Raw genomic sequence first — 25581 nt, forward strand, 5'->3', positions numbered from 1 at the left:
TTACCTGTGGCATGTTCATGTCGTCAATGAAAATGATAAGTCTTTTGCCAGGAGGAGGCCCGTATGTGTCCTTGGTTCTCTTTTCCACGTTGGATTCAACGTTACGCTGTACATCAAGAGAGGTTGTTCTTGAGGAGAAATTCATGTTGAGCAAAAGCTGCAATGGAAACCACGAGGAAACTAATATGTTAAAAAACAAAATATGCCTTTAGATTCAAGAGTAATATAAATAGCTGACAATAAGTTTGGTTTTACGATGAAAAGAAAGAGGTAAAAAGTGAGTTCTTTGTAGTAAAAGTAGAAAAAACCCCCATTAAAACACCGTGCACTAACTAAGTAGTGTGGTGCAGTTGAATTTATTTATATATCTTCTGATATATATTAATAAGTAAGAAAATTAAAATAAAACAAAGGAATCGACAGTAAATGTCATTAGAAAAATGTATCAAGCGTTTAATGTGTGACTAGATTGAATTCAGAAGTTGAGATGAGATTGACCAATATCTCTTCCACGGATTTAAAAAGCAGCTGTTACAAACTATTTCACAATACATTTCAATCCCATCAGCTTTAAAACTCTAAAAGACCGTTATTTTACATTCAACATCCTTATGATAAAACAAAAGAAAACTATCTCACATGTTGCTCCTGGTCTAGCGTTCTAAGGAAATTTGCAACAGTAGCAGTCTTTGATGTTCCTGTTTCTCCAATCAGGACGACGGGTCGTTTGATGTTGACCATCAGCTCAAGAAGCCAAGTGGCTCTGACCGTGTCTACAGTGGGAACCAGAATCTCGTAGAATTTCAGCTCTGGGTTGTGGATATATGTCGGCACCATTTTGGCCCATGGGATCCATTGTTTCTTCTCGCCATCATAGAAGTACTCATAGAGGGTGTTGGCGGATGGTAACTCACCTGTATTGAATGAGGATCGATGAAAAGGTTAATTTTTACGTAGATTATTAATTAGAAAGGCTGGTGTGATTAATTATAGTTTTTATATCTTTTTCAGTATTCTTCGCTTCAAAGATTTAAATACGATGAATACTTCATATTAACCTTTAACTTTCGGTTTTACCTTCCTTTCATTTTTCCCAAACCCCCCCCCTCCACCCTCTCTCTCTCTCTCTCTTCTCTCTCTCTCTCTCTCTCTCTTTCTCTCTTCTCTCTCTCTCTCTCTCTCTCTCTCCTCTCCCTCTCTCTCTCTCTCTCTGTCCATTCAAGCCAACAATCAATAATTAAAACATAATTGCACTATTATAATTCACTCACAAAGAATTCACATTATAATTTTAAGATTCTTTTCATTTTTTAAATATCTATTAATTAAGATGTTATTGATTCCTCACTATCAAAAGTTTATTGACATACATATATAAGAATATTGATGAAGTTGACAACATCTAGTGAAACAGAAATAATCTGAAACAAAATATATCATTGCTTTCCATAAAAAATAGTTATGCTTTTTTATTTGACAAACAGTTGGGATACAATCCTAATTGAAAATGAATTTGTCACAATTGTATGCTAAATATATATTTAATTCAAAATGATAAAATCTGGAAGAATTATCAATTGGTCTTAAACTTAGATTACAAAGAAAGTACGAAGAGTAAGAAATTGAAATAAAATCTATATCCATTTCAGTGGTAACTCAATGATGATAATGACAAAGACAAAGGCGACAAAAACAATAAAAATGGTGATTTATGCTGAAAACATTGATGAAATGTTGAGAGCCACGCTGATGATGAAACGCAAAGAATACAAAACAAAAACAAAAACAAAAAAAACAAAAAAAAAGAAAGGGAAAAAAGGGAGAGATGCCATGTTTCAGTGTTTTTTAAAATGCAAGTTGATGTGTTTGGATTAAAAACTAAGAAATCAAGAAAAGCAGCTTAGATAGATTTAGGGGGGAGGGGGGGGGGGGGGGATATACTACTCTCTTATTCAAAAGTAATATCAAAAATTGATCATTATTTTTATTTCAACTTTTAAGGAGAACATGTTGATAGTCGAGTGCTTAACATAGATCACATAGGTAAAACGATAGGTAAAATTACTGTGAACTTAGATAGATGAAAACACTGTTAACACTCAAGGAAAGCATGAAAAATATTTTATTAGCTTGTTAACAAACATGCTTTTGATATGCCTAATTTCAAATTTAAAATGAAGAGCAAAAAATAAATAATGACATTGTGAGCTTGATTCAATTCAAGTGACCAGTTCATGCGCACTTACTTATGAATTGTAACAGTTTCTTGCGATACTGTTTTTGAACAAAGACTGATTCACACAGTAAAGGATTCGTCAATAACGCACACAGTGGACAAAGGGGAGAAATCAATATCGTGGTTGCTTTTACTTATAATATCTCATTTGTATTGAAATACCATTATAATGCTAAATGGGGTTGATTACACAATGTCACTTAAAATATTGTCGGAACTAGCTTAATGCCTAACTTTGAATGGCTTATCACGCATTTTGCCTTAATTGGAACACTCTTCATTAATCTAATGAAATGTGATAGGCACAACGTCAACGGTGTCTCAATCAACTTGTTGTACAGCAGTTGCTCTCCATTTGTTAGTAAACATATATTTCTGTTTTTACCAGTATCTTCGATAATATGCATGTCAGCCAACTTATCTCTTTAATAGGGTAATAAAAATTTAACTATACAAATTTTAAAGTATTTCTTTTCAAAGAGCACGCAAACCTCAATGAATGTTTAAAAATATTTTCATGATTAACTCTATCAAATATTGCTTTATGACAAATACGCAATAGTTTTCCAACATATATAACAGAATATACAACACATATTTTAGGAGTATATGGAATTGTACTTTTATCCAAAAAAACAAAACATCTGCATATCTGGATTGTCAATGATTTGAGTTTTTTAAAAAACAAACAACATTCAGGGTGGTTATGTAGTTCAAGGAGATATTATATCACACCAAGTATACAGATTATATAATGTTTTGATTAGATATACTGACATCAAACACTGATGATTGGTAGTTTTCTATTTTCATTGATATACACACATTCGAAAAGAGGTTATCAACATTGACATTTGGATACTTTTATTTTGGTTTTGGATCAAATCGTTAGTCAACAACATTGGAGGTCTTAATTTAATCTTTAAACTCTTTTAATCGTCAAAATGTTACTATAACTAAAATTGTTAAAGTTGAAAGTTAAGCTCGAGTTTGGATGTTGTCTACTGCATCGGTTTATTTTGCTGTTGGATGCTTGTCCCTTTGTAGTAGCCAATACCAGTTGGTGGGAATGCGCTGTTTTATCAAATCCCACAATTGTTGATCGTCAATGATCAACATTGTTGTAATTGAAACACTTTTATTGCAATCTGACAGGTTGTGGATATCAACAACATGACTCAATAATGGACGGAATCAAATTTGTAATGATAATTCATAAAAATAAAGATTTTCCTTTTTACCTGGAGCAGCATATTTGGACTCTTCTTGTAACATGGTGAGAGAGGCCAAGTACTTGACATAGGCGTCAAACTTAACACGACCATCTTCTAGCAGACCAGCTCCGACAGACCAGATAAGGGCCTGCAAGAAATAGGCCTCCAGCTCCATGGGCTCGGGCACCTCTTTTGTCAATAGGGCGTTGAGCATCATACTTAGCTGATTCACCTGTAATCAATAATTATTTAATTTTATTCCCTTTCATAAAGCAATGATATACAAAATCAGAATACAAAAGATTATATCATTTTATTCAATTCATCACCATTTATTAATTACCTTAGCATTTTGCTTGCATGTTTACATGCTTCTATATTCTATGAAATCAATTCAAATAATGTTCTTGATTTTTAAGAAAATATTTCTGGGATTTTTCTAGGCCTTGAGTTTAATCCATGATTTACAAGGACAGAAATAGAAGAATGGGCGTTAATTATTATCATCATATCAAAGATGAACCATAATCAAAATGTAATATCAATGTAGCATATAGATTACGGATTAGGATTACTTAAAGTTGGAAAGGAAAAGTTGAAGGATTGAACGACAAAATTCATCTCAATTAAATATAAATCAATTTAAGATAAATTTATCAATGCAATAAAAAACTTCTCTCTATTCAAATTTTAGAGGCCTGAAAGTGACTTTTTGGCTATGCACTAAGAACAGACACAGAAATACCGGCAAACAAAGCCATGATCGCTTTTTTCACAGCATCTGGTCAGGGTAAATATAAAGGACGATCACCGACGACAATTCACACTATGTTAAGCAAGGACCTTTAACACATAAAATGTCAGGATAAAAAAGATTCAGTCTCTGTGAAGACAGTTAATGGTAGAGGGATCTTACACGGAGGATAGAAGAATGTCCAAGGAGTTCCAGTCATATGACTATGAGGCGTAAGGTGCTATGGTAAGTAAGTCGTTATCAATCACATGCCTCAAACACTATGTTTCAAACATTTAGAATTACAACGGTATTTGAATTGATGTTTGTATTTGAAAACAAAAATGTCATTTTTCTGGAATAAAAGGGGGACATTATTAAAATTCCTGACAATCTAGAAATTTCAAATAAAGAGCTAAGTTACCCATAGAACATTAGACTTATTCATTTCTTTTTTATTTTTGAAAGTGTCAACCCATTGGTTATCGACTGTCATACCATGTTGAGATTTGTAAGGGGCACAATAGTCTTCATCTTCTCTCCCTGCCGTCCATCTTGAACGCCCTCTACGACCAAATCAATACAGCTTGGCACGTATTTCTCATACAACAGATTCAAGTCATCCTGTTCTTGCTTGGTTGGCCTGCTGGATACCCATTTCTGCCAGTAGGGTTTGTAGCCCAGGTTTTTAGGATCAACGTACACCATACCACAACGAGAGATGGTGGCAGGGGAAGCATACTGCAGATCTGAAACCTGTTGATGAAAATAATACATTCTAGTATAAACCTATGTCATATATTTCACAATTTCTAACAGATCAAATTATTTTTGTGAACAATATAAAAATCTATCTAAATCATTCTCTTTCTTCACAATCTTTTACAATAATTTGTTCTGGTCAGTCTGTCTTGACAAGGGGTTATTTCCAAAATAACAATTTTCAAGCATAAGTTTAAAATTCATCAGAATGAATATTTAATTGCATTTATTTTAACAATATAAATGAAAAATTCATCTATCTTAAAATCCAAACCAATACAGCTTGCTATTTAATAGCAAATGTAAAATGTATTTATGATCCTCTACCAACCCTACACTCTGACGTGACTATGAATATTATTACTTGTAGTCTTTAGAAGTTCTAAAATAATGTTGGAAGATTTTCAAAAAAACACACATCACATATCAAAATACTCATAGCTGCAAAAAACTAAATTGCTAATTTGCAATAATTTTAATGACTATATAAAAACTATATTGCTAATTTGCAATAATTTTAATGACTATGTATTTCAGTTTCTTTGGTTGGTTTTGAACATTCTTAATTCTATGGAAATCTGGTTTCGTATATTTACCTCAAACAACATAGCACAGTGTTTCTGCAGACGGATTCGCTCTCCGTTGGCCAGGGTCATCAGGCGATTGTCGTCCATGACAGAGTTCATGTTCTCTACCCACAAAGCATCAACATCACCATCGTAGACAATGTACTTTCTCTCATTCTTGTCTGTGGGTTTGTTGATGTCACGGAAGATGTTGGACAGTAGACCATCCATCCAATCTCGAGTTACAGGGTCAAGGACACCATAAAGCTCAATGACAGATCTGTCTTTGGGGTTGATGACAAACAGCTTGGTGGAAATTCCAAGTCTGATGAATGAAAAGAAAATACAACAATGTTGAAATAAAAATTTGTTAAATGTAAAATCCAATTCAAATTATTTGAATTAATTCCCTCTAAAATCAGCTGGCTTGGAAGAGATAGGTAGTTAAAGAATATAAAGATTGTTATGCTCAACATGTTTGGAAATGGTCAAATCCCAATTTATGCCTGATAACAAATAATCTTCTTTTTTTCATAGAAAATGAGAAACTCATCCAGATTGTTGTGTACTTATTGATTTGAAAAAAAAGTTATGCTTTCTTGGTATTTCCTTTAAGTCTTTATTACACTTTAAAAGTTCTCAATGTTACTCAATGACCTACAACAGCAGGTTGATTATTATTTTCAACCACCCTGCTGTTGTAATTTATTGAGCAATGTGAATGAAAATATTCTGTGATGGTTTGAACAATTCTTCATTGAAACAATAAAACATCAATAGTTTGGGTTAACAGTCGAGAAAATATGTAAACATAGGGTTAAACTGTTGCCATATTGAGTAATTTAAAAGTTTTATATAAAGTACCATCTCATTGGTATTGTTATATTATGTAAGAGATTTCAAGAATATGTACATACTTGGTTTGTGCCTGAGCCAATGTGTTGATGACAACAGATTTGCCACCACCTGTCGGTCCGACAATCATTGTTGTGTGACGTGTCAACATGGTTTCGTACATCTGAACAACTTTGTCCACCTTGAATAAATGTTGTAAAATGTGGTTGTAAATTTTAACATGTCAATATGGTTCATTGGATATCTCAATTTCAAATAATAATAATAATAATAATAATAAAATAATAATAATAATAATAATAATAATAATAATAAATAATAATAATATAATAATATTATTAAAATAATAATAATAATAATAATAATAATAATAATAATAATAAATATAATAATAATAATATAATTATGCATAAAAAACTAAAAGCTGAGAAATAGTATTTGATAAATAATTAGGAGTCAATCTAAAAAGCAATAAAACATTCTAAGCTCAAAAATGAATGATATATCCGGTTATGCTCATTAAGTCAACTTATTGACTACCCCTTGTGACTGATACCACCAGTAACTAGCTCTGCCACTGAGATATTGTGACCTCCAATATCTTGAGTGTAATTATTATGATTAAGGTAATCACCTGGTGAGGTAGGAGAATGTAGTTGTTGTCTGTCAACACCTGCTCCACAGCATCGTTGAAGTTGGGGTATCGGACCCGAGGACAGTCCAATCCAGGGAAAAGATCGGAGATAAGACCAAGGAAGAGAGGGACGTCCTCAAAGATGAACTTGGGGAGATTCATATCTCTCAGGGCACGCATAAGCACAACATCCTGATAGACAATGGTTAAAAAACACACTCTTTGTCAATTAAAAATGAACATTGTCTCTGCTTTGACCATTTTGTACGTTCTAAACATCTTAAATAAAATTCACATGCTACCTCAAGCGAGAAAAAAAAAAGAGATAGACTTAATCAGAATTTTAAAAATTTTATTTATATGCTCTCGTGCCCAGGTAGACCATACTCAAATGTCTAAATCTACAAACTTTCACTGACTACAACACATTGTTCTTTTTAAATTACTTTATATGATCACTAGTAGACTTCTGCATTAATGAAGGAATTTTTTTCCAGATATCTCATATTGGTGGTATTATTTGGTATTTTTCAACCAGTTTCCTAATAAACAATTAAGAACATAAACCATTTCTCATACATTGAAAAATAAAATGACTGACCTCGGCTAGATCTGGAGAGCCTCGTTTTAATTCTCCAGCCATGACAAGTACAGATTTGAGAGCACGAAGACCGAAATCGTAGTGGTGCTGTTTGGAAAGCTGTTCCTTGGCAAGTTTGTAAAGAACTGTCATTTTCTTGGCTAGAATCTTGATGAGACGAAATAAAAGAAACAATATATGGTTGACTGGTTTAGAAAACCTATAATAGAAAGAGATACGTATATAAAGCTAAAATAAACATAATCAAGATCAAACACTTTTCAACCCCTCCATAGTCCAGCCTTTTCACACACAAAACCCCGCGCTAAGTTCTACATAAAATAAATAAAATTAAATAAATGAAACTTTTTTAATGACATCGTGGTATTTGAAAGGCACTTTGTCAATGATTATATCATCACAGATAAGGAAACAAAAATAAAACAATACGATAGCAACAACAACAACAACAGCAAAAAGATTAAACACAACAAAAACCAACAAAAAGCTTTAAGTGCCCAATCATTTTTAGTCTACAAAATATGAAAGATGAATACCTTGGCGAGTAGGAAACCCTCAGAGAACAACATGATTTCGCAAATCTGTTGGAGATCTGGCACGATTACGACCACGGGCCTGAAGAGTGCCTTCACAGACTCTGGCAATTCTGTTCGTCCAGCATAACCTGGGTTCATGGTGATGAAGACACCCACTCTGGAATCCATGTCAATCTCCTGACCTTCAAACTGAAAAGTACAAAATCATTTCGTAATACATTTGTTATTATCCATTATGATAGAAAAGAATATGATTTTTACATTTCTATGAAGTAAATAAAGTTGACGTCACTCAGCTCTTTGATATTATATTTAGACCGCAATTTGGGTGAGAAGTTCTCATTCAATTTTTTAAATCAGACTATAAACGTTTAAGTTGCACATAGTTTTGTGTGTTGGTGCAATTGATCTGGCTTGCAGAACCAGTCAGTAGTTTATTCGAATGCATTAATTCTTAAGCTTAAACAACCATATAATTAGTATTTTGTCATATACAATCACAGATTCAACAATGTAAATCACTGTTGGGAAATGCTTTTCCTTACAATATTATTGTTAGTAACAAATACTTTTATAGCTTATTTACATTTCAGAGATACATAATATATGTAATTCATCTGATTCTATATTGGTGACAATAGAGGTAAAGTTGCAAATATTATTGATCAGATAGTTATTATGCTATCATTCTATATATTTGCTTCAATGAAAAATAATTAATACGAAATGTAGTTTTGCTCCAGTTTTTCAATTCACTTTTTTTTCTTTAGTTTTAAATTTGAAATATCAATTTACATTATGAAACCCTTTTCTCCAAAGCCATCATTACCGTAATGATCAAAGCAAAAAACATTAACCCTTTTCTCGTTTTTATGCTAGTAATTTTTTTTTCATTGCATATTTCACACAAGGCTAGGTAGGATACAAAGACAGAGAAAGAAAATTTAAAAATCCAGAAGGAAAAAAGTAAATTTCAATTTCAAAAGTCAGTTTAAGAGGAATCATTTTTTTCTTGTATTTCTGCGTTGGAATGGGCCTCTCCAATGCACTGTTCATTCACAACTTTTGATATTTTCATCTTTCACCTCTGCCTACTCAAATCTGATCTTTTTGACGTTCAATTCTCCGTACTTACGTGAAACCTCTTCAGGTGCAGCACCAAGGCATTTTGTATAGTCTTGAGTTGTGTTGAGATGACAGACAAGACGGACACGTCAATACGATTGAATTCATCAAAGCATCCCCATGCTCCACATTGACACAAACCTGAGAGGATTTTGCCTACAGCCTGAAGTAAAAGAAAATAATATTTTTTAAAAATGCAAATGGTAAGATATAAAAATAAAAGTTTTAAGCTACCAAACAGGACCATACCAAAATATTTTTGACAGTCATCATAACGGTTCAAATCAGATATCAAAATGAATTCACCACTTTTAGAGATTCTAGCGATATTTCGTTAAGTGGTCAAAATGTGCAATTAGCAATTGTAGAAAAATACGAGAACCATGACACAAAAAAAATATTGTAACATAAAGTCATTGTTTTTCATACCAGACATATTATAGATTGATGACAATGTAGAGGTCCTCCTTACTTTTATTCTATTTTTAGTTTTAGTATTTTATGACGTATGATGTAGGAATTGCACTGTACACAAACTTCTGCAAATATAAAACACATATATGTTTCCTATTTTCTCACCTTGTAATCCATGCCCTCACCACAGTTGGTGACGACACACAGTAAACCGAGAGCTTTAGCCAAATCTTTGGTGGTTTCTGTTTTGCCTGTACCAGCTGGTCCTGCAGGAGCTCCTCCAAGGTACATGGACAATGCCTAATTAACATGACACAAAACCCAGAAAGATAGGTACATTTTTTGAAATGTAGGAACTGAATGAAATCAATAAAATAGAGACACAAAAATCCCCATATCCCCCAAATATTTTTTTAAGAAATTAGAATTATGTGAAATACATACTTGGTTTTGTTACCCAATAATCCATTTCTCTACAAAAGAATTTGTTTGTTTCAATTGTATTTGAAAATGATGTCTCTCACCAGTTTTTTTCAGTAAATGGTATTTAGAAAACTATCAATATAAGTAATTTTTAAAAAAGTTAAAGTTGGATAGCGCACGCGGAGATCAAAGCAATAATACCTGGGTAAGAGTGAGGTAAATTCTGTCAGTGAGAGGAGTAATGACGAGTCTGCCATTAAGACCCATGTATTCGTAACCGTATCCAAATTCACCGGTACACTGACGGATACACAACTCGTCTGGTTCCTTGACCCAGTAGAATCGAAGCTGTGATTCCCATTCAAACTCTCTGGCGTCCATGATGCTGAATTTAGATAATAATTAGACAAAAACATAGAAAACAATGTAGTCACAAACCAAAAAGATGTTGGTTGCAGTGTTTATTATTCCTTTATAAAATCATTCCGGAGATGGGAAGGATTTAGGTAGGCATCGTTTCCCTTTTTAAATCGTTAGCAACAATATTATTTCTTAAGAATTGAATATTTCTCTATAAAATTAGATGCTTTTTTTTGTTGTTTTTTCTCCTGAATAAATGAGTGAATGAATGGATAAAATGAATGAAAAATGGATGGATACCGGAGCTATATAAATAATTGTAAATATATTACACTACATTACATTACATTATTTTACATTAAACAAGGTTTACTGAAGTGTCCATTTGTTTTTAAAAATGCAACGAACAAATCATACATCTAATTATCACCAAACAAATCTAGTCTTTAATAAAAACTAAATACTAAAATGAGGCCTTGCTCAAAGTGGACAATAACAGATAACTAAAATATCTAACAAAATTGATATACAAGTGCTTTAAAGTAACCAACCTGTCTCGAACAAAGCAATCAATGATGTCACGAGCGTGTACATCAATAATGAGGACTGAATTGAATTTGGATCTGTCATTCTTGGATAATGGTGATCGCACCTGAATTAAATATAATAATCAGAGATTGCATTAGTTCCTTTTATACTAAAAGTAAACAACCTTCAATAAAAAAAAACAATACTCATTGCAGTGTGTTGATTTAATAATGAGAATTATAGTTGTGATTCAAACGCTTTAATATTATCATTTTTTAAAACAAAGAATCTCAGCCCTAAGAGATTGAGTAGGAATCACGGATTCCCTTAAACGTTCTATCAAAGCTGAGCTAAATGAAAGCCAGGCAAAAAAAAAAAAAAAAAAAAAAAAAAAAAACTCAACAAAACCCACTAAAATGAAAAACATGTGTGCCAATAATTTAAATATCATATCAATTTCAATATGAAAATGCATCATGAAAAAAAACTTTTCAACTGTTACAGTAAATACAGGGATAGGAAATAGCGGAAAATCTGTTTAGAAAATGAATACAAAAATGATCTTTGTGAGCACCTTAAAATTGAAATTCTTAAAGTCATTTAAAGATTTAAAAGCGAAATATTATTTCATTTGTTATATCATAGGTGAATTGTCATAAGAGTAGTATGATGTATTCATAAAATATATCCTAACACAAAATTGAGTCGCTTCCCCAAGGATAATCTGCACTCGTCATTAGGTTTCAATGTAAATATGCATTAATCGAGTATTCGTTCGAATAAGAGCTGAGAAAGTGAAGCTATTGACATGACAAACCTTGACGACTAGATCATCAATCTGTTTGTGCAGTTTCTTGGCGTAGTCCTTCATAGCAGTCTTGAGGCCCTTTTTGACTTTTCTGAAGACATCTTCCACTTCCCAAGTCCACCACACCTGGTTACCGGCAAGACACACCATGCCCTGGTAATCCAACATCCAGTCAACTCTACGAGAAAAAAGAGGGAAAATAATTGGTAAGCATAATTCTGTTTTTCCCGGGTTTTTTTTTCAATATGCAAGTTGTGTAATGTTGTTGTTGTCATTGTTGTTGTTGTTGCTGTTGTTGTTCCTCTTGTTGAGGTTGTTGTTGTTATTGGTGGTGGTGGTGATGGTGATGTGATGATGATGATGATGATGATGATGATAATGATAATGATGATGATGATGATGATGATGATGATGATGATGATGATGATGATGATGATGATGTTGATATGACAATTTTATTCTTGAAAGTTACTTTGAATCATTTTCAATTGACAACCAAACATACCTCGTCTTTTTGTGAGAGTAGTAAAAGATGGCTTCCTTTGTAATAAGGCGATTGGTCGTCCTCATCTCTTGTAGAACGGCTGTCATCCAATCTTCAACTCTCCCATCTGCTGTGACATTTGTGTAGAAATCCATCTCTTCTTTCTCTGCTGAAACCATTCCACAGGCGAGCATCTCATTGTTGGGTCCTTTGTTGAACTTGAGGGCAGCGATGTTGTCGTACATCTGAAGAGAAAAGGAAATACACAGGTCATCAGGTCGAATAATGATCTGTAATGTGTCCATTCCTATTCATTCGTTTACATTATCCATTCTGTAAAGGAATGGGCAAGGATGGACAACCCAACACTATCGACAATAGCTACGGACTGATCTGGATGGAGGGCCCTTACTGCAAAATCGTCTCTCGTGTCTCCTCTACGACCATCTCGGAGAATGAGGTGAGGTGAATGTATCCAAAAAAGGAGATATATAACTGTTTATAAATGAAAATTTCGGAGGAATCTTATCAGTACTCCTAAGGTTGTTAAGCTCGAGAAGTCAAACATTCTAACACAGCATGGTTCCAGGTGACGGATAGGGGAAGCCATGTAATAAGGTACCTGTGAAAATTCAATAACCAGCCCCACTCAAATCATGGAGGGGGAGGGGTGGGCTTTGGCAAGACCGATTAGCCATCAACCAACCGTGCTAGGGTTACGGCTTGACAGGACTAACTTGCAAAAAGAGTCAATGGCCCTCCAGGTTGGTAACTGGGCTTAGAGTTAACAACTATGTCCCATCCATAAAAAGCAACATTTCAAGCCAGCATAAGGGCAGGTAAGTAAGTAACTGTAAATACAGTAGGCAGATAATTCCTTTAATTAAAATATCATCCTCAATGTAAAAATATTGATGAATCAACCTTTGTTTTAGTATTTAAATATTTTGGTCTCAATTACTGGTGTAATGAATAATACACTGAGAGGACTTATGCTCTTTTATCAAGCATCAAAGAGAGACGTTTGCCTACTAGCCTGTTACTTACTTCCTAATCATCGGATTTTCTTACAATTACCATTGTATATAACACGACAATGATTTTTTCAGCAGACTATCTTGTTCACTCAAAACTTTCATGGTATTTCAATTTCGTTAAAACATATAGTATGTTGCCTTTCCTCTGATTAGTTATAATAATATACCCTCACCTTTATCATGTGCTCCTGTACACACTCGGGGTCAGATGAACCCAAAATACTCAACAGTTCATCATCAGAAATAAAGAAGAATCTTGGGAAGGCGTTTCTCTTGGAATCCAAATAGTCATTTAAGGACTTCTGACATTTTTCGAGTCCCAAGGAGAGAGCTTGGAGATCTTGCAAACGATTGGTTGCATGGCATGACAGTTTGATCTGTGGCTGCTTGTGTGTGTCATTCATGATCTATTCGGATGGAAATTTATATGGAATGTAACACTGTAATGTGAATTACTAAATGCTCTTTGTAATGGGAAATTATGGTTTTAAAGAAAAACAGTGCTTGCAATTGCAATAATATTTATAAACCAAGCAAGCATCCAAAAACAAATATTTGAAACTAAAGTAAATAAGTATCAATAAGTCAAAGAACCAATAGATATAAGTTTTAGAAACCTCAAATGGAACGATCTAGTAATTATCACTTATAAAGCTTAATAAAAGACAGTGACATTATTTCATTTCTATTTCCAACCTTAACTTGATAGCTATTAATGTACAGGAAATCTAAAGGTCAGTAAATAAGGGCATGAAGAGTGCCATAAAGATGTATGTCAAGAACATTGCTGCTTTGGTGTATTGTTTCGTAATGCGTGAGTCACAATTACCCTCTATGTTATCTCTACATGATGTACAGGCTCTGGGTTTAATATCATAAACACACCCGACATATCACATGTGCCTTAAAGAACCATCAAAGATAAATCACCCGATCAATCTTTCAAAACCAGGTATGCAGAGATGTACCTTATCAATGTATACTTACCTTTTTGAACGTCTTATCAATCTGGTCAAATTTCTTGGCTTCTTCAGGCAATTGTGATCGAATGTCTCCCCCAATGAAAATACCTTCAAGGTACATCCACTTCCTTTGCACCACCATCCATACCTGGGATTTGTGGATAAAAAAGAATAATAATAATAATAATAATAATAATGATAATAATAATAATAATTTAATAATAATAATGATAATAATAATAATAATAATAATAATAATAATAATAATAATAATAATAATAATTAATTATTATATATTTTTATTATTATTATTATTATTATTATTATTATTATTATTATTATTATTATTATTATTATTATTATTATTATTATTATATTATTATTATTATATTATATTATGTATATTATTATTATATTATATTATATTATATTATTATTATGATGATATATGTATTGATGTATGATGATGATGATATGATGATATTATTATTATTATATTATTATTATTATTATTATTATTATTATTATTATTATTATTATTATTATTATTATTTATTATTATTATTATTATTATTATTATTATTATTATTATTATTATTATTATATTATTATTATTATATTATTATTATTATATTATTATTATTATTATTATTATTATTTATATTATTATTATTATATATTATTATTATTATTATTATTATTATTATTATTATTATTATTATTATTGTTATATTATTATGATTATTATGATTATTATGATTATTATGATTATTATGATTATTATATTATTTATTATTATTATTATTATTATTATTATTATTATTATTATTATTATTATTATTATTATCATTATTCTATCAGTATTATTATCATCATTATTGCCACTATCTTAATTACTTTTTTCGCCTATTACAAGAGCTGTAACCTAACAATAATAATAATAATAATAATAATAATAATATTATATATAATATTATTATTATTATTATTATTATTATTATTATTATTATTATTATTATTATTATTATTATTATTATTATTATTATTATTATTATAAAAACTGAAGTAACATTTAGTAATCCTTCAAAGCCATGAGGCATATAGATCAAAAGTTTATCCCGGTTTCTATAGTGTTCAACAATTGCCTGATACCACTTCAATGAGACGCTAGTCTATCACAAAGCACTTTCCGCCAGATCAAACAGACCCAGATACCCAGTCACTGTTGGGTAAACAGGTGGTTCAGGAAAGTCTCGACTGCATCTGGGATTGATATCAGGCTCTTTGCTTAAAAGACAAGTGCTCCAATTACTAAGCTATTCAGATCTTCCGATACAAAATAGATGGTGCATTTTTTCAAGCTATGCTTTGTAAAGTGCCGTGAGCACGTTTTGTGGATAATGCTCTATACAAAAGCTCAAATTTTTGTATTTTTTAATACTCTGTCGCCATTTTGTGGATAAATTGAATTGTTGTGCATTTAGGAGTGTTTAAAATGCAATGAAAGAGCATTTATGTGAAAACCAGAGATATTGTAATACCAGTATCTTTGGCTAATGTTTTATTTAGTTGAAATTCACTCCACAAAAGAACATGATTTAATTCATGTGTCAATGAGGAAACTCATCAAAAGTTCATACCATATATAATGGCAATCTAGGCAACTTGACTATTATATAGGCACATATATAACTTGACTTTTTTGCACATTGTGATTCTCGTAAAATGAAAAGAGTAAATTATAAGGGGCATGGCAATCAACTGACAACGAGTCTTAAATATGCATTTAACTATACGTTTAATTGAAAACAAACAAAAGAAAAAAAAACAAAAAATAAAAAAATATAAAAACAACCAAACAAACATACACACACACAAACACACACACACACACACACACACACACACACACAAGCAGGAAAGGGACATGGAGTGAAAAAAATAATTATACAACAGTATGCTGTTTTAAAAACTCACATCAAGAACTTCAGAAATGTGGGAGAGGGATTTTTCCCAATTCTGTACATTGTTGAGAAAAGGACCAATGAATCGAGACGCTGACATGCTCTGTAGAAAAAACAAGGAAAAACTATATGGAATAAAAAGAAGAAAAAAAAAACATATATACATATTATTTATGATATGAGTAGTAGCAACAGTCTTCTGGATTTATTTTTTTGTTGTTGCATTTTTCGCTCCCTTTACATTTAGGGCGGTAAGAATGAATCTATATATTTACTTTCCACTGCAAGTTCTTAGAAATGCTACTTATACAGAAAGCTTAAAAAATATAATGAAACATTCAAAAACATATAAACTTTGTAGGTGACAATTGTTATTATGTCAAAAACTAAAGACTTTTCGAATAAATAATGATTTTCAATAACCAACATATTGACTTATTTATATATTATTACTAGACACAAATGCCTATTTCACAACACTCAATATTTCTAATTTCGGTAATTTTTCAGAAGCCTTGAGTTCAGCTGATCATATCATAAGTATTAGAAATTTTTTTTTCCCAAAACAGGTAACATTGAGCTCATTCGATGAATGTTAACTTTTTTTTTATAGATTGTGTATCACTTTTATTCGTTAGAGTCATTTGTATTAGGTATAGATAGAAAGACCAAAAAAACTGATGAAATTTGATCACTCAATTTCAAAATCAATCAACATCATTTTTTGGGACCCTGTGTTTCGTTACAATCTACTTTCGGTGACTGTTTCATGTGAATATCCTTATTTTTCTGATTTACTCCAAATAGTTGACTCTAAATAGCTTGGGACCATGGTACAAACCTGTAAATTCATGGAGGAGTCATCTAAACTTTGTAGAATTTCATCCACAGCTCCAAGGATGTAACCACGATTGGACGTCCCTTTCATATAAGCAAAGACGCTGAATTTCATGTTGTTCCAGGTCTCTTCCACCTCTTTGACTCCCTGAATTCAACAAAACAGGCAGGCATATATCATAAACATTAAAAACATTATCACAGTTATTTTGTTGTTAAAATCAAGCCTAATAATCATCAGAGAGTCAATCAGAATAGAACAATTCTATATCAATGGTTCCAATTCAAAATGTCGGGAAAATCAATTCAGTCCTATACATTAGATTTTATATAACCTGATTGCAATGATCGAACTTCCTCAGAGCCTATCAACAACTGACATGAAATTTGATTGATTTATTGATGTCAACAAAATCTATTAAAATCCGAGGAATGGTAATACAGGCTAAAAGAAAGAACAAAAAAAAACATACCTTTTCAATACCCATTTCTTTGGAGGCACACGTGACAATTTCCCCAATGGTATCCTTGTAGCGATGGAGCTCCATGGCAAAGATATTGGCAAGCGTAAATGTGTCGGGATTCATGTCAAACTTCTGACCAGTTTTGGACATCAATTCCTTCCAATGACGTTCACGCAAAGCCTCGTGTTTCAAATCTCCGAACAGGGGGAGAGAATCTCTGAATTCCTTCATCTTTTCCTCAAGACACCTGGCCACAGCCATCTGCTTTGTTTCTCTTGGTAATTTGCGAAGGGTCTTCAAGAACCCTTCAATACCATCTTGCAAGATTTGGACGTTTAGGTTGGCCCAGAGAGTCTCTGACCATTGCTCTCTGGCAGCCTGTTTTGTTTTCATAATAGAGTAAATAAATGCATTAAGCAATTGGTAATACATAAATAGGATACTAGTAAAAACAATAAGACAAGTCTAAAAAGCATCAACTGAACTATCATACAAGGGGCAAAATATACCTACCGCTCCCCAGAATAAAAGATGTTGCAATCATTATCCAATTAAGGTGCTACAAATGCATTTTTAACAAAAAAGGTATGATTTGCAAGTAATATACAAACATGATATTACTATTTTTTAAATGCCATATTAGAAACTCTTACCTTCTGCTCTGTGTAAATGTCATAGACTGTTTCCAATCCTGCCATCTCTTTCTGGACCTTCTGCAATTCTGGGTACATCGTGATAGGCAATTCAAACAGCTTCTCTGCATTTGTCAACTCCTGGCGGTTCATTTCAAGCTCATTCACCTCTTCTTTGTATTGCTTCATGAGGCTCACTCCTGCAATATTAAAAATCTAACTGTATTCTCAGCGTAATTTTTAGAATATAATAAGTTTAAAAGAGATAAAGGAGTAATGACTGAAGATAATGAAATTTTGAAATATATAAATAATTATTACATTCATGCCGACTTGGTTTGAACTAATAACAGCCAACGACTAGTTGACGAAAAAGAAAACAACAACTGAGATTATATTTTAAAAATCTATAAAAAATCTATCTTTTGACAATGTATTTTAATTACGAATGTTTAAGGTGAAAATTGTAAGACCAGTAGCCACTTATGATAATTACTTAAAACTCAAATTCGTTAAAACATTATTTTAAAAAGAACAATGTTATGCCCAAGGCTCGAATCTATCATAATCTTTTATACTGAAAAAAAAAACAATACGTAAATACTCTTCGTAAAATAATACAAGACTGCTTTTACCGAGGAACAAAATAAATTGCATTTTTTTAAAAGTAATTGCAAGGGGGGGGGGGAGGGAATGACAGACAGAGGTATATTTCATTTTTATTTAAATACATTTACTATTTATAAAACAGTGAGCTTCTAACAAAATTGGTGTGAACGAAAAGAATGTTTCGATAATGACCAGGTACATGTGACCAATGACATGACAACACATCTGAGTTCTGAACGTGAGAAGATCCAACATTTTTATGTAATTTAATTCAGAGACACGCGGTACAATAATATATCACAAAGTGCCCCAACTAAATTATATCATACCCTTGATTGAGAATAACCAAGTTGTAGAATGCCTTAACATCGTTCATGAGTATTATTTTCATATATACCATTTCATATTTATAACCTAATATTTATTAATATTTAAAACAAAAACAATATATATTTTTTTTTTAATCAAGGGTACAAACATAAAGGATTGTGGTGTAGATCAAGTGTTTATCAATAAACATCGAGGAAACTCAAATACTCATGCAAAAATGAAGTAATTTCCCCGTCTTCAAAATGCAGTTCAATTTATAAAAATACACCAATCATACATATTCCCTACTTACCTTCATTTATTGCACTATCTATGTTTTCATTGTAGCATAAGGAATAGTAAAATGAGGAGATTGACAGAAGGGAGAATGGGTAAACTAGATTTTATTTCATGAAATGGAAAAATATTTCTGGAAATGTTAATCTTTTTTACCACGACATTGATTTACATGAACATAAAAGGCAGATAGATATAAAGCATAGAGATTGAATATATAATGTACCAATAATGCAGGATATCTTTATATACAAATAACATTTAAACAAACAACGAAAATATTACGAATATTCAAATGAGGATTCACATAGCTATTTCTTGTTTTCTTGATGGATATCCCTAACCTTCATATTGTAAGGTACTGATCACACTAAACAATTGATTACATATACTTTATGCTAATTGACACAATACACGATTGAACAAAAAAAAAAGACACCGCTTAGACCTAGCGGATAGATATTTGATAATATTAACAAAAATAAGAAATGTGAGCCTTGAAAAAAAAAAGATATTGATTGAATGTTTTGAAATTGTATTGAAATACATGTTAAATGTTATTTAATAAAATGAATTATTAAGCGTCTAATTAAATACTCAGTTAAATGTTATATAATAATCACCATATTTATATAGGCAATAAGTCATTGACTATAATCTATATACGCAAATATAAACAGAAAGAACAGAATAGAAAGATTTGGTATTATTTAAAGATATGATTACATATTTTTGATATGTTTCTCACGATATATAAGATGTATGAAATATCAAATGAATTACATACCATGATCCAATTCATTTCCAACAGCTCCAGGCCCTTCCAACAAGAATCTGTCAGCAAACTCGGACAGGGATTTCTTGAAGTCTGCGATTTGGTCTTGGGTTATCTACAACAGACGATGTAAATCATTCATAGCAATTTTGAGACTCAATGTTGAATTATAGATTCCACTTAAAAGTATGTACCTGTGATCAAAACTTATCTGCTTTGGTCCCTTTCAACTTAACTTCAGTTTGGTGTATCAAATGGTATAAATCTAATAAATCCTTATTAATACCATTTTGTCTATGATGTGTTGCATATAATTTGTTCGATTATTATGCAGAAATAAGCATATCAGTATTAGAAATAATTAAATAATATTTAACATATAAATCTGTCAAAGATAATTGCCTTTTTGCTCTAGACTAATTTGAAATGATATGACAAGTAATAATCATACCTTTTAGACATCTAACAACAAGATATGAAGTGAGTAGAAAAGTGCCAGAAGACAATAGAGAATAAATTTTTTTTTTTTTTTTTTCGCGGCGGTGGTGGGGTTTGAACCTGCGACCTTATTGGTACGACAACTCCGCCTGGCAGGTGAGAGCGTGGCTCTACCGTGTGAGCTATCCACGAACACAAAAAATATTCGTTTCAAACTCAAAGTCATTTCTAGATCCCTCTCTCACCCACTTCTTGAGACCGCCGATTCGTTCACCACCATCGCGAAGTAATGTTGACCAGCAGTTAAGCTTAATAGCCAATATTCTCATCACAAACATATAACATAGAAACGATTGAGACATTGAGTATGCTCCGGTGTATGGGGTGAATTTTTAATTCAGAAAAGTGAGTGGAGCAGGCACTTATGTTGGTAACAACAAGATATGAAGTGAGTAGAAAAGTGCCAGAAGACAATAGAGAATAAATTTTTTTTTTCGCGGCGGTGGTGGGGTTTGAACCTGCGACCTTATTGGTACGACAACTCCGCCTGGCAGGTGAGAGCGTGGCTCTACCGTGTGAGCTATCCTCGAACACAAAAAATATTCGTTTCAAACTCAAAGTCATTTCTAGATCCCTCTCTCACCCACTTCTTGAGACCGCCGATTCGTTCACCACCATCGCGAAGTAATGTTGACCAGCAGTTAAGCTTAATAGCCAATATTCTCATCACAAACATATAACATAGAAACGATTGAGACATTGAGTATGCTCCGGTGTATGGGGTGAATTTTTAATTCAGAAAAGTGAGTGGAGCAGGCACTTATGTTGGTAACAACAAGATATGAAGTGAGTAGAAAAGTGCCAGAAGACAATAGAGAATAAATTTTTTTTTTTTTTTCGCGGCGGTGGTGGGGTTTGAACCTGCGACCTTATTGGTACGACAACTCCGCCTGGCAGGTGAGAGCGTGGCTCTACCGTGTGAGCTATCCACGAACACAAAAAATATTCGTTTCAAACTCAAAGTCATTTCTAGATCCCTCTCTCACCCACTTCTTGAGACCGCCGATTCGTTCACCACCATCGCGAAGTAATGTTGACCAGCAGTTAAGCTTAATAGCCAATATTCTCATCACAAACATATAACATAGAAACGATTGAGACATTGAGTATGCTCCGGTGTATGGGGTGAATTTTTAATTCAGAAAAGTGAGTGGAGCAGGCACTTATGTTGGTAACAACAAGATATGAAGTGAGTAGAAAAGTGCCAGAAGACAATAGAGAATAAATTTTTTTTTTTTTTTTTTTTTCGCGGCGGTGGTGGGTTTGAACCTGCGACCTTATTGGTACGACAACTCCGCCTGGCAGGTGAGAGCGTGGCTCTACCGTGTGAGCTATCCACGAACACAAAAAATATTCGTTTCAAACTCAAAGTCATTTCTAGATCCCTCTCTCACCCACTTCTTGAGACCGCCGATTCGTTCACCACCATCGCGAAGTAATGTTGACCAGCAGTTAAGCTTAATAGCCAATATTCTCATCACAAACATATAACATAGAAACGATTGAGACATTGAGTATGCTCCGGTGTATGGGGTGAATTTTTAATTCAGAAAAGTGAGTGGAGCAGGCACTTATGTTGGTAACAACAAGATATGAAGTGAGTAGAAAAGTGCCAGAAGACAATAGAGAATAAATTTTTTTTTTTTTTTTTTTTTTTTCGCGGCGGGGGGGGGGTTTGAACCTGCGACCTTATTGGTACGACAACTCCGCCTGGCAGGTGAGAGCGTGGCTCTACCGTGTGAGCTATCCACGAACACAAAAAATATTCGTTTCAAACTCAAAGTCATTTCTAGATCCCTCTCTCACCCACTTCTTGAGACCGCCGATTCGTTCACCACCATCGCGAAGTAATGTTGACCAGCAGTTAAGCTTAATAGCCAATATTCTCATCACAAACATATAACATAGAAACGATTGAGACATTGAGTATGCTCCGGTGTATGGGGTGAATTTTTAATTCAGAAAAGTGAGTGGAGCAGGCACTTATGTTGGTAACAACAAGATATAAAGTGAGTAGAAAAGTGCCAGAAGACAATAGAGAATAATTTTTTTTTTTTTTTTTTTTTTCCGCGGCGGTGGTGGGGTTTGAACCTGCGACCTTATTGGTACGACAACTCCGCCTGGCAGGTGAGAGCGTGGCTCTACCGTGTGAGCTATCCACGAACACAAAAAATATTCGTTTCAAACTCAAAGTCATTTCTAGATCCCTCTCTCACCCACTTCTTGAGACCGCCGATTCGTTCACCACCATCGCGAAGTAATGTTGACCAGCAGTTAAGCTTAATAGCCAATATTCTCATCATAAACATATAACATAGAAACGATTGAGACATTGAGTATGCTCCGGTGTATGGGGTGAATTTTTAATTCAGAAAAGTGAGTGGAGCAGGCACTTATGTTGGTAACAACAAGATATGAAGTGAGTAGAAAAGTGCCAGAAGACAATAGAGAATAAATTTTTTTTTTTTTTTTCAATCGTTTCTATGTTATATGTTTGTGATGAGAATATTGGCTATTAAGCTTAACTGCTGGTCAACATTACTTCGCGATGGTGGTGAACGAATCGGCGGTCTCAAGAAGTGGGTGAGAGAGGGATCTAGAAATGACTTTGAGTTTGAAACGAATATTTTTTGTGTTCGTGGATAGCTCACACGGTAGAGCCACGCTCTCACCTGCCAGGCGGAGTTGTCGTACCAATAAGGTCGCAGGTTCAAACCCCACCACCGCCGCGAAAAAAAAAAATTTATTCTCTATTGTCTTCTGGCACTTTTCTACTCACTTCATATCTTGTTGTTACCAACATAAGTGCCTGCTCCACTCACTTTTCTGAATTAAAAATTCACCCCATACACCGGAGCATACTCAATGTCTCAATCGTTTCTATGTTATATGTTTGTGATGAGAATATTGGCTATTAAGCTTAACTGCTGGTCAACATTACTTCGCGATGGTGGTGAACGAATCGGCGGTCTCAAGAAGTGGGTGAGAGAGGGATCTAGAAATGACTTTGAGTTTGAAACGAATTTTTTGTGTTCGTGGATAGCTCACACGGTAGAGCCACGCTCTCACCTGCCAGGCGGAGTTGTCGTACCAATAAGGTCGCAGGTTCAAACCCCACCACCGCCGCGAAAAAAAAAAAAAAATTTATTCTCTATTGTCTTCTGGCACTTTTCTACTCACTTCATATCTTGTTGTTACCAACATAAGTGCCTGCTCCACTCACTTTTCTGAATTAGACATCTAACAGTAATTGACTATAGAAATAATGGAACCAATTTGTAAGTTTATAGATATGCACTAATCACAGTTCATTTTACCACAGTAAAAAGAATAGGATTTCTAATCAATGCATTATTTGTCATCAACGGTTGGGGGATGTGACATCACGTGAATGGTTTTAAAATTATTATCAAAAGAAACTAGAGCGTTTAAAAAAACAAATAAAAAGAATAAAACAAAAAGACAAACAAACAAATACAAATAAACAAGCAAACAAAGGGCATTGATATATCAAGCTATTGGCATAAACATATTTAAATTTATTTTTGAAACGCTAAAAAAACTGTTTGCAATAAAGGAATTCATTCAACTCCCCCCACCCCCCACCCCTTTTTTTTTTTTTAATATTGTTTGATGAATATATTTTAAGAGCACTTTGGTGATATCAAGTAGTTTTACACCCTTAGATATTCAATAGTTTTGGTACATTAAAGAAAGACTTAAGACAGTCCCAAGTTCAGTTTAGGTCAATGTCTCTGTTAAGATTTAATTTTATTATTGTTTAGCTGTACAATAACGTTACCTCTGTGAACTTCTTCTTGACTCTGACTAGACTGGCGTCAATATTCTTGGATTTCAGGACAAGATCGTACCAGATTTGTTCCAGTTTGCCCTGTAATTCTGTTTCTGCCTCTGTCACCTATAAAATTAAATTTAATAAACGAATTGACGATTAGATTTATAGAATTGTGGAAGAATGGATAGGTACCATGATAAATGGATCGCTGGCAGAAATAGGTCAATGGGATGGACAGTAGAATAGATGGATACATGGATGGATTGATGGATAGGTGGATGGATGTTGGATGCATAGATGAACAATGATTGAATAGATGAATGGATGGATGGATAGATGGATGAATGAATGAATGACTAAACAATCAATCGACAGTTGGATGAATCAAACGATTAATTTTTTAATAAGAAAACTAGGAAGATTGTGGTAGTGGCGAGGAGGGGGGTAGAACAATTTCAAGGTGGAATTCAAATCGAGCATCATTACAAAACAATTAATTAGATGTAAATGACAAAGTACAACTGCTAGTCAATAAAATGGAAGAATAAATGAATTGATGGATGGATAGGTGGAAGGATGAACATGTATGACTGAACAATAAATGACTGGATGGATGGATGGACAGATGAATTAAATTTAGTGAAGAAATGGCGATATAATAATATCATGAAAAATCAAATGTGAGTATAGGCAATCCATAATGGAAAACAATATTCTAATACTGATTAGAAGATGACACATTTATCTTACCTGAATGTCGTACATGGCCATCGTGCGATACCGTTCTTGAATGTCTTTGATTTTAGTCATAACGTCAAGAGATATAGTCTTTATGTCTGAGATGGTCGAAAGTACTGACTTCAAGTCATCCAATGTTGACGGAGTTTGCTCCAAATCATCAGATTTGTCCTTTTAATAGAAAATAATAAGACAGTAATACGTTTATCAAAAAATTAATGTGAAAAAATTCTAAGATTAGGAGATTTCTGATGATTTTCTCAACACTCCCCCTCTCTCTCTCTCTCTCTCTCTCTCTCTTCTCTCTCCTCTCTCTCTCTCTCTCTTTTCTCTCTTCTCTCTCTCTCTCTCTCTCTCTCTCTCTCCTTTGCTCAATCCATTGCT

The 25581-nt window shown here is 33.1% G+C and overlaps 1 protein-coding gene across 2 annotated transcripts in view; it reads right to left on the bottom strand.

Annotated features, from left to right (window-relative positions):
• Positions 1 to 25581, bottom strand: part of LOC144968554 (dynein axonemal heavy chain 10-like) — a 76671-nt gene that overhangs the window by 30099 nt on the left and 20991 nt on the right. For both annotated transcript variants that reach the window (XM_078907031.1, XM_078907030.1), the window contains 24 exons: positions 25210 to 25368; positions 24466 to 24582; positions 20178 to 20280; positions 18197 to 18375; positions 17553 to 17921; positions 17084 to 17227; positions 16256 to 16345; positions 14304 to 14426; positions 13490 to 13723; positions 12301 to 12524; positions 11805 to 11973; positions 11011 to 11111; positions 10301 to 10484; positions 9842 to 9976; positions 9273 to 9425; positions 8138 to 8326; positions 7602 to 7748; positions 7001 to 7192; positions 6429 to 6547; positions 5542 to 5836; positions 4682 to 4939; positions 3478 to 3682; positions 640 to 914; positions 5 to 157 (listed from right to left, as the gene is read on the bottom strand). In XM_078907031.1, the coding sequence (XP_078763157.1) occupies positions 5 to 157; positions 640 to 914; positions 3478 to 3682; positions 4682 to 4939; positions 5542 to 5836; positions 6429 to 6547; positions 7001 to 7192; positions 7602 to 7748; positions 8138 to 8326; positions 9273 to 9425; positions 9842 to 9976; positions 10301 to 10484; positions 11011 to 11111; positions 11805 to 11973; positions 12301 to 12524; positions 13490 to 13723; positions 14304 to 14426; positions 16256 to 16345; positions 17084 to 17227; positions 17553 to 17921; positions 18197 to 18375; positions 20178 to 20280; positions 24466 to 24582; positions 25210 to 25368 (4317 nt within the window). The remainder of the gene's footprint in view (positions 1 to 4; positions 158 to 639; positions 915 to 3477; positions 3683 to 4681; positions 4940 to 5541; positions 5837 to 6428; positions 6548 to 7000; positions 7193 to 7601; positions 7749 to 8137; positions 8327 to 9272; positions 9426 to 9841; positions 9977 to 10300; positions 10485 to 11010; positions 11112 to 11804; positions 11974 to 12300; positions 12525 to 13489; positions 13724 to 14303; positions 14427 to 16255; positions 16346 to 17083; positions 17228 to 17552; positions 17922 to 18196; positions 18376 to 20177; positions 20281 to 24465; positions 24583 to 25209; positions 25369 to 25581) is intronic.

The sequence above is a fragment of the Berghia stephanieae genome, chromosome 3 (genome assembly GCF_034508935.2).
Source record: "Berghia stephanieae isolate SIO BIC M18660-M18661 chromosome 3, UCSD_Bste_1.3, whole genome shotgun sequence".
Lineage (NCBI taxonomy): Eukaryota > Metazoa > Mollusca > Gastropoda > Nudibranchia > Aeolidiidae > Berghia > Berghia stephanieae.